Source organism: Vicia villosa, unplaced genomic scaffold, assembly GCF_029867415.1.
Source record: "Vicia villosa cultivar HV-30 ecotype Madison, WI unplaced genomic scaffold, Vvil1.0 ctg.003264F_1_1, whole genome shotgun sequence".
NCBI classification, from domain to species: domain Eukaryota; kingdom Viridiplantae; phylum Streptophyta; class Magnoliopsida; order Fabales; family Fabaceae; genus Vicia; species Vicia villosa.
The window spans coordinates 184,342-195,000 of NW_026706156.1; the positions used below are offsets into that span (position 1 = coordinate 184,342).

The window sequence follows — 10,659 nt, forward strand, 5'->3', positions numbered from 1 at the left end:
GTATTGTCGTTTACCATGTAAAATCGGACCGATTTAATACATATATAATATAAGTATGTTTTATGTTGTCATTGCCTATTTTATGCCTATTTTGAATGCTTTTGGTATTGTTAACCCAAAGCAGAATGCAATGCACAAAATGCGAAATTCACCTCTGTTACTGCATAATTCGGAAATGAACTTCCGAAATATACATGTTTTCAGACCAATTTCGGAAGTTCATTTCCGAAACTTCCACTGAATGCAGGATAAGGTTTGTTGGGCCATTATTACTCCAATAAGTCTATAAATACAACACACTCTTCTCCATCCTCTTCACACCACAAAACACAAATGACACAAACCTACCCCCACCTAGCATTCGTCTACTTCACTAGTGGCTACCCGATGCCGTTCCAATTCCGCTTCTCGCGCGACACGCCGTTTGCGGACTTGATAACGTCGCTCAACACGCTATTGCAATATCCAGAAAATCGAAAGGTTGTCAAGCTCGAGTACCGCTCGCCATCGCTTAACGACGACGGAGACGTTGAGTTCACACCTTTAGAGATCAAGAACGACGAAGATTTAGCGGTTTTTTGGACAACTTTCGACAAATTTTCTTCGAAGGGTCCGATCGAGTTGGATGCGAACTTCAAAGATCGGGGGCCGACGTTATCAAAATGTTGACTCATCCTCACCTACCAGTGTTTAACAATATGTAACTTTAATCTTATGTAACGTGATCAATGTAATCTTCATCCGTTAAATAAATCGAATCGTTGTTGTTTGTTATTTTTCTTCTGTCCCAGACCTTATTTCGGAAGTACATTTCCGAATTCTTCCAAGGAGGGTGAATTCGGAGATGCACTTCCAAATTCATCTATTTTCTGAAAAAAACATTATTTCGAATGTACATTTTCGAAATCAGTGTTTTTCATTAAAAAAAGCACGTTTTCGGAAGTACATTAGGAGTGACCAAGAAAGTGAGGAGGTGGGTAAAGAAATTCTCTTTATTTATTTTATTTTGGAACTTCAACTTTTATTTATTTATTTAAGTGTGTTCGCTTTCACCATGCGAGATATACACTCACTCAATTTATCTCCCATCTTTCAACATATACCAATTTTAAATTCCCGCACTAACATTCCTGCTCGCTATGGCGTCACTCTGCCGGCGGTTACCTGCTGCCGGCACCGCCACCTCCACCGTCACACTCTTCGGTCAGGTCCGCTTACTCCAACCGACGAAGTCCGCGTCGATTTACAGAATTCGCTATGGCTATTCACTTGAACATCCAGGAGTCGTTTTACAGCTACGACGTCGCTCGTGGACTCCGGTGGTAGAAGCGATTGGAAACCGCGACGCACTGGAGAGATCGGATTTCAGTGAGGAGGATGAGAAGGAGATGCCACACTCGCTGGCAGAGGGTAACAGTCGGAAAGATGTGAATCAGGCTGTTAAGGTGGTGGTTGCTGCAGCGGCGGTGGTGGCGACGGGCGTCGGAAATAGGGTGCTGTATAAGCTGGCGTTGGTTCCTCTGAAGCAATACCCTTTCTTCTTGGCTCAGATTTCAACTTTTGTGTAATGTGTTGCTTTTCCCCACTTTTGCTTTTATTTATTTATTTGTTTTTATTTCGATTTTGATTACATGTAGTATTTTATTTGTTCTTTTTGAAGAATGATTAATTTTCTATTTTTTTGACAAAATTTTGTCATTGACTGCGATATTTGACTTTTCTGCTTAAAAACAATGCTAAATCTTGCTTTGTTGTTGTTGGTAGATTGACCGGGGCACCAAATTTATTATAAAAGGAAATATTTGGCAGTTCTATTTTGTTCATGAGAAAAGATGATGCTGGATACAAATTTTACACTATCAGCCAAAGACAATAATAAATTTCCATTGATGAGAATGCATCTCCATTAAACTCTTTTTTCATTCATGCATAATTTATAATAATGTTGTAAAGTAAGTCAAATTTAAGAAACATTGTTTATACGTTTATTAATATTTATTTTTATCATATACCCTAGCATTTAACTAGTACTGCTATTATTTTTTTATATGGCCCTCAATTTCTGTTTCGAAAATTCCAATCAACTTGATGAAAAACATTTCTTTACATTTATTTTTTTATTTTTGTTGTGTTACACTATAATATTTAAATCCTAATCTAGGTAGCACCGACACTTCCATGTCAGACACTTGCATAGACACATGTGATTATATTTAATTTATTCATTTTTTAAAATTATTATCGTTGTCTCCGTGTCAATGTCGGGGTCGTGATCAAGGTGTCCGTGCATATGGACCCAATTACATAGACTCCAACTAGAATAATTGAAAAAGTATAACCAGGTATTCTGAAAAAAATGAATGCCCTTGATGGCTGTTATAAAATAATATTTTAATGTTTGTGTGTTTTTAATTGGCAATAACTTTAAAACAATTTTTTTAATAGAATAGTACTTGCAATTTTAACCCTGTTGTATAATAGCATAGAATGCAGATAGGGGAGTTCCTCTCCCCCTTTTTTGGGGTTACATAACTAACTATACTGTTTTTTTCTTTTTTTTCTTTTTCAGATATGTAGTTGTATACTTTTCTATTTTGTATATCCGGTACCGGGCTGGCATTGTCACTGATGAGATGCTATCAATGCCAAAGACTCCATTTCTAATTGTTGGTCTCTTGGAAGCTCTTGGTGCTGCCACAGGAATGGCGGCGGGAGGTGAAGCTTGTCCTAATTTCTGTTCTTCTGTTTAAAATGCTCATATATTTATGTAATCTTCCTCCCATCAATTTTTTCTTCCTGAATGGCAGAAGTAAACTCAAAAGTATTAACTAAATTAACTAAAAATAATAAAAACAGCGGCAGGCATGTTCGTGCTGGTAGTGGTAATTTTATTTTGAGTGAATCAATTCTTGCCGTAATTTCATGTTGGTAGAATTTATCATTAACAAATATGTTTTTAAAATACTTATTTTCATTTTTATCTTTATTTTATGGTGTTCACCTTCAACTATAACTTTTGAAACAGCTTAGGCCTTCACCTCTCTCATATCTCATAGATATTGTAGCAGATAATTAGTTAATACTTCATTGGATTGTACAATTTATTTATAAATATGTGCATGTCTTAATTTCATTTAATTGTTTGTTCCTTTTTATGTTGTATCAGCAATGCTATCGGGTGCATCAATTCCAATCTTGTCTCAGGTAAAAACCATCAGCATTCAATTACTCTCTGCCAATTATTGTGATGTCTTTATTCTAAGCAATGTTTTGTCTCAACTAGTAATGTTCAAATAGATAATTGAGTAGCAGTTCTTTAACATAGGCGTCATTGTTATTGTTCATAAATTAAAAAACATAGGTGTAGTTAGTGACATTAATCACACATCATAGTCAAACAAACATATAGAAACCATGCATTATTTCACGTGTGTGTATTTTACATGAGTTTGGGTTGGTACAAATCAAGTCCTAACACCCTATGTCCAATAATTTTTCAAAAGATGGATTTGAACATTCCTAGGAGCTACACTATTTTATAAAAGCTCCCTCCGTCTACTGCCCTGATTATTTACAATCAGATGTCCAATCCCTAGATACTAGACCGTCCTCTAATGTTGGGCTGGTGGTGGTAATAATAACACATTGGACGATGAGATAGGCATGGCTACAACTGGTGTAATCTCGACACTCAAAGGTCTGTTACTCCATTGTGTAATGTATTGTTTCAGTCGTCTAAAATTCCTAGAATACCGTATTATCGGTTCACTTCACATGCTCTTACAAGTTGGCCATTATGTACCTTCCACCCAAAGAAACAAGATCAATGCCCTAGGATATAAGTCTTGCCTGATGACTGGTCAAGTTATCCTAGATATAAATTATTTTTCTTGAAACATGATGAAAAAACCCAACCACCATGATCTTTACAGTCATTTAAAAGTTTGGTTCATAGACTGACCTAAACCAACTTAGGTTAGTTTCTATACAGTATTTAGCTCATCTTTAAGCAACTTGCGTATATTTTACGAGAAAGGTAAAATAAAGATAGATAAATTCACCTACAATTTTCTTGCAGACTTTTCTTGTGTGGCAAATTCTCCTGTCAACTATTTTTCTTGGAAGAAGATATAAAGTCAACCAACTACTTGGATGCTTTCTTGTGGCCATTGGTGTGATTATCACTGTAGCAAGGTCAGGCATGTTAGTTTCATGGATGTTAGATTATACTGACTTGTGTTTTGAGTGTCAACATATACACTACATTCTGGGACCATGTGCATGTAGGCAAAAGAACATGGTCTACAATGATGTTCCTAAATGGATCTAAAAGATCATACACATTTACGCCAAAATACACAATTATTAGTTGCTCTATAGGTCTTTTTGGACAAATTGATTTAAGGACATTGAGTTTCTTGCTCTAACTAGTGAGTTTAAGAGGGTGTGGGTTAACACAGTAAAATACTAATTCATGCTTTCTAATTTTGTTGGTAGTTTTTGTACTGAAAAGGTAAGTCAAGATTTTGCTGATATTCAATCTTTTGGTGACCCCATGTGTTACTTTACTTGTAATGAAGTCTGAAAACAGCTCTGTTTTAATTCATACTAGTTACATTTCTCTTAGGTTATTTTATTGTATTTTATTTTTAAATAAATAATTTTTGTTATTTTAAAATTGTTAATATCTTATTACGCATACATGTTGCTATTTGTAATGTAGTTGTGGCTGGTAGTGACTTTGTAACTGTTCCATGTAGCATTGGAACCATTAGATTTCTAGGAACTTTTCCTATATATTATTTCTTGTAAAATGTAATTATTTCTTAATATTATGCATATAATTCTAAATGGCTGAGTTCATTTCAAGGCCAAAGCGATTCATATTACTTCATTGGTATTTTACTATGTTTCTCTTTCTCTACTTAATTCTAGGTATTAGAAACACATTTAATGGACCTAAGTAAACCCTTCTTCTAAAACAAAATCATATCTGGTGTCCTTGACTCCTTGCTATCTTATTTTTTTTGAAGACCAAAGACAACATAAAAAAGAGAGAGTAACTGGTACTCCAACTGCTATCTGGATTGTCTGCACTTGGTTCAAAGTGGTTCATCTATCATCCCCTCAGTCGTGCTGATCTCCAAGTCATGTATTTTCATGCACCCTTAACTCCCAATATATGTTACTTCCCACCCTCCTGCTGAACTTTGCTTGTTGCCTATGCCAATCGACTTTTTGACTCAATGTTTAATTCGGGGGTCAGAAACTCAATCACCTCTTATCTAATCTCCTTATGGTCTCTTATTGCTAATACATTTGTAATAGGGAGTCTATTGTAGGAGAAATAGAATTGATAGATGGGGTCTGGATTTCCCACTTGGAAGGTGTATAGTTGAAGAAACAGAAAGGAAACAAAGAATTAGGCCCTTTGTGAAATGTAACCCGTCTACAATTAACTGATTACAGTTAGTTAGTTAGGAGAAGACTCAAGGATAATGAAATAAGGGGAGAGGGCATTGGGAGGCACTTGATTCAAAAATTTGGAACATGAAAAGTTCATGTAATATGACCCATAAAGATAAAGACCGAAAAGGAGAGGGGGAGTGCTAAGTTGTCAAGCTAGTTAGAGATGGTGGGAGAAGATACAAGTTAGAGGTAGTATATGAGGTGTGTGAGAGGGAGAGATGGGATTATTAAGTATCATTTGTACTAGAAACTTAGGGTTGGGCAAAGAGAGGATTCTTTTTTGTTTTGAGGAGCTTTGCTCTGGGATTATAGGGAATTTATTCTCAGTAATAGTTTCATTTAAACATTAATAATACTTTTCTATTCTTTCTTAAATTGGGTTCCTAACGTAAGGTCTCTCAAATGCATGACCATTCTTGATTCCTTCACTCAATTTCAATAAAAAAGATACTTGTTCTTCTTTTCCATCATTTGTAGTCCAGTTCTTATGAAACTAGTACTAGAGCTCTGCTCTAAAGCATTGGGCAATTGAATCACCGCATGCATAGATGTTTTTGACGAGAATGGAGGCTCAATAGGTTTCACTGAAGAAAACAATCACATTCTGAAAACCAAACCAAGAAGGAAACGAAGCTTGTTTTAGGCAACAAGATGCGCACGTCTTGTAAAGTTGGAACAAATAGTAAAATACTTGGCTTTCATGATGATATAAGGAAGAAACAACAATGGGAGCTCAATGGTTCGAATCATAGGGTTAATTTCAAGGTGGATCAGCCATGAGCAACAAATGGAGACAATTGCAAATACCTGTATATAATGGGTAGGGTGTGTATGACTGGGTGAATAAACTGGAGTGCCATTTCTGATTACAGGGAGTAGAAAAGAAAAATAAAATTCAAGTTGTGAGTATGGTGTTGGAAGGGGATGCACACACCTAGTTCCAGGGTTGAGTTAGGCCTAACCACACTTCTTAACATGGTATCAGAGCCTCGTTTAAGATCCGGTGGGTCACCTTCTATGGTTTCCGCTATCGGGCCACCCACCATTTATTTCCACGCTCCAGTTGTCTAGTCCTGGTCGTGAAGGGGTGTGTTAAGAGTCCCACGTCGGACAATATATGGCCTGAACATGTCCTTATAAGTGGGGGGCAATCCTCACCTTACAAGCCGGTTTTGTAGGGTTGAGTTAGGCCTAACCACACTTCTTAACAATGGGAAATTTGCAATCTGAGACCACGATGGGCAGACTTCAAAGTTAACTTTATTCAAAAATTTCAACTAGGCATAATGAGAATCCCCTTTAAGTCGTTGCTCACTTTGAAACTGAGTCTGATAACGAGTTTGTGACAATTTGAGCAATATGATGGAATGCTGAAAGGCATGGACGGAAGGCCTTTCATGGACATTTTCTCGAATGGGCTGACGGAAGAGGTGGGTTCAAAAGTGAAGTCGTATGAGCCAAGAACCAGAAATGATTAATTAAGCTAGAAAGATCGAAGAGAAGAATATGGCGATGGCAAAGTTAAGGTATAAGGGTGGCAAAGATAATGTTGGGAACTCATTATTGAGTTCAAAAGAAGAACTATTTTACTTAATGATTAAGAAAGAATAAAAGATAGAGAGAATTGGAGAGAAATCTCTCCTCCAAGGTTTCCCCTTCAATTCACAATGAGTCACTACTCGATTCACAATTGTTTACAATATTTCAATTATGATTTCTACAATCACTAAGGTGTTGGAGACGAGAAGTTCATTATCTCTAGCTGCCGTGAATGACAGAATCAGCTTTAAATCCAACCAGCAGTGGGGAGAACAAATCAAGAGGTCGACTGAAGCAGAGATGCAAGAGAGACGAGGGAAGGGAAATGCTTTAGAAGTAATGAAAAGTATGGCCCTAGCCATGTATGGAACAGAAAGCAGTACAATGTAATGGCGGGAAAGAAAAGCAACAACTAGATGGGGAGAATTCCAAGGTTCATTAGTCCTTACACCGCATATTGGGATTGACCACCCGGAGGTGAAGTGGAGTGTGTAAAGCTGTGGATCGAGAACATGCAAATTCAGAAGATTTGTTGTTCTCAGTTTGGGTGGAGCAGATGTTGACTTGTAGTTGGAATGGTTAGCATGCTGAGGAGAATTAAGGGCATAACTTGACAATGAATGTTCATTGTGGGGTGCAACAAGGTTGAAGAACATCCAGCTGTAGAATTTGGAATTATATCATTTGTAAATTCCAATGCTCAAACAGAGCATGTGCTCACTATGTCAAACCGAGGTCCTATGATAATTTATATATGCGAGAAGTGTATTGGAATTGGAACCATTACACTCACGAGATTGTAAATAGTCGAATGCAGTTATTTCTTGATACATTTATACTCCTTCATTCCATTTCAAGATAATTTTGAAGACAATTTTTTTCTGGGTTAATAGTAGTTTACCCCCTCTAATAAGAGCGTGTTTCGGTTTACCCCCACCGTTGCCAAAGGCAGGTTTTGACAACGGTTTTTTTGAAAAAACCGTTGCCAAAAGGTAGGGAGGGGGGAAAAGCAAAATTCGCTAACATTACAGGGGGGTGAATTACTATTAACCCTTTTTTTCTTTCTAATTTTTAACCTCAAATTAATACTGTGCATGTACTCCCAACTCATTATGCTCCACTATACATTTATGACAATTTTTTACCTAATTCTCAAGTGTAACATGGCGTTTAGTGTTTTAAGTATCTCTGATTATGTACGTATGTTTACTCAATGTAGTGGATCTGGTGCTGGGAAATCATTGCAGGAAGCGGGTATATTTTGGAGTCTTTTAATGATGACTTCGTTTTTATTCCAAGCAGCTGATACTGTGCTCAAGGTGGTTGCTATTTTGATGATATTTTATTTTCCTAGGTTTTGAATTACTTCTCAGTGATAACTTATGGCCTTTCCATACAATGTAGGAGGTAATCTTTATGGATGCAGCTCGGAAACTGAAGGTATGGTAATGAACTTTTTTGGATCCATGTATATGTGTAAATTATGACTTCATAAGCCAGTCATAGGTTTGAATGTTTGATATTACTGAAGTAATCTTACTGCTGGTGCACTTGGTAACGCATCTGTCTCTAACGTTACTATTGATAATGATGATGCTAAATTATTAAGTATAACCTGCAAAAACTGAGAGCATATAGTTAAATTTTAAAAGCTTCAAACAAGTAATGCATTATAGACTCATTTATGTTATAGTATAAAATGCTTTTCTAATAGATGTTGCTAAAGTATTTCCATTTAAACTTGCAAAACAATGTAGCTTTTACTTTCATGTAATGTACATATATTAATCATCACCATTCAATATCATCTCAAACATGGAGGTTCTTTGGACTTGTTTGTTGTCAATTCCTATAATAAGCTTTTACTTTCATATAATGTACATATATTAATCATCAATATTCAATATCATCTCAAACAGGGAGGTTCTTTGGACTTGTTTGTTGTCAATTCCTTCGGATCTGCTTTCCAAGTAGGTACTCTGCCATCTGTCATAAAATTTGCATATTTTGAATTACAATATAAATACTGATGGATACCTAAATGGATATATGTTTAGTGTAGGCACTGTTTATATGCCTCCTCCTCCCCTTCTTATCAAAACTATGGGGCATCCCTTTCAGTCAATTGCCAAACTACCTTAAAGATGGTGCAGCCTGCTTTCTGAATCTTGGGACGCTGTCTAGTGGTATGCTATACTTTCTTTTACATATGAGTATTTCTTAAGGGAAGGTGATAACCCAAATCTTTTTAGGTTATCAAATTAGTTGTTTAGCTTCGTATTGAGTTCATCAAGGACTATTTGTGACCTAAATCTACCTGGTACCATGGTCTTAAATTGCGGTTGCAGTAGCGAATGCGGTTGCGGTTGCGGGTGTTGCGATTGCGGCCATTGCGGTTGTTGCGATGCACATTGCGGCCGTTGTTGGGAGATATTTGAAATATACCATTGAAAAACTCTTGATGTTAATATTTTACATTACAAATCACATACAAATTGAGTTATTTGGTTCTCAAATTTTGAGGTATGATGAAAATATGTGAAGAAACATAGGGGAAGATGTTTGATGTGAATTCTAATGTTGTTGGACTCACACCGCAATTGCAGTCTGATGCGGATGCGGAGGTTACCGCATCAGAAATATTGCGGCCGCAGTTGCGGTTGCAGACTGCAATTTAAAACCAGCCCTAGTACCCGCGAATGTGCATGAGGTGGTTAACCAACACTAAATGAATATGACCTAGACCTAGATCTTCCCTCAATTTGTTTATTTATACCAATAAGTGAGTTTGGGGCCCTTGATTAGGAACAAAACCATAATCAAATCAAATCTAATATTTCCCATGTACAAGTTACAACCTAGTACTCACATGATATGTTTATAACAGATTTCAAATATCTCAACTGGTTTATTAACATTCTCATCTTTTGAAAAATACAAATTTGAAACTTGCTTCCATTCAACTTTCTCCCAACTCTATTGTTTATTGCAAAATAGACTTATCTGCTTGGTAAATCTTTTTAGTTTGTGGTGAAAAGACTCTAAAAACCTTTTTAGTCATGCTATAGCTAATATAGATTCCCACCTCTACCAAGCTATCCAACTAATCTCTTTCAACTTTGGCACATTGCTTGCTATAACTAGAATTCATAACATTAATAACTCTAGGAATTCTACCATTTATAGGTACTGATTAACATTTTCAACAGTTTCAAATCCTAATATATCTAACTATGTCCCATAGTTCTTAATTCCTATAACTTGTAACAAAAAATATCAGAGTTAAACTGTACATCAATTTTTTGTTTCCAGGATGTGATGGAGCTCCCCTACTGCCCTTGCTGTTCATTATTGTCAACATGGGCTTCAATATCTCGTTGCTTCATCTCCTGAAGATCTCTTCAGCTGTTGTCTCTTGTCTAGCCACCACATTATCAGGTATGAGATTTGTTTATCTCAGGAATTTGCATTAGTAGTACAACTAAAGCTTACAAACAAGCATAACTAAAAGGTAAACTGAATTTGCATTATGAAATGATGTTAGTATCTGATGTTTGAGAGGGAAATTGGCTGAAATATAGTAGTGTTTTTTTTTTTTTTGTTTTCTTCCATTTAAAAAAAATATAATCTTATTAAAAATTCATGTTAAAT

General features: G+C 36.2%; 1 protein-coding gene across 4 annotated transcripts in view; it reads left to right on the forward strand.

Annotated features, from left to right (window-relative positions):
- Positions 1-1,047: 1,047 nt before the first annotated feature.
- Positions 1,048-10,659, forward strand: part of LOC131640671 (protein CLT1, chloroplastic-like) — a 10,381-nt gene continuing 769 nt past the window's right edge. Inside the window, exons 1-9 of one of the 4 annotated variants that reach the window (XM_058911054.1) lie at positions 1,048-1,564; positions 2,570-2,715; positions 3,167-3,204; positions 4,079-4,194; positions 8,228-8,327; positions 8,413-8,448; positions 8,928-8,982; positions 9,071-9,194; positions 10,321-10,446. In XM_058911054.1, the coding sequence (XP_058767037.1) occupies positions 1,140-1,564; positions 2,570-2,715; positions 3,167-3,204; positions 4,079-4,194; positions 8,228-8,327; positions 8,413-8,448; positions 8,928-8,982; positions 9,071-9,150 (996 nt within the window). In that variant the 5' untranslated portion in view covers positions 1,048-1,139 and the 3' untranslated portion in view covers positions 9,151-9,194; positions 10,321-10,446. Of the gene's footprint in view, positions 1,565-2,569; positions 2,716-3,166; positions 3,205-4,078; positions 4,195-8,227; positions 8,328-8,412; positions 8,449-8,927; positions 8,983-9,065; positions 9,195-10,320; positions 10,447-10,659 lie in introns of those variants that run through there. The other 3 variants (XM_058911053.1, XM_058911052.1, XM_058911056.1) reach the window with 3 other exon arrangements.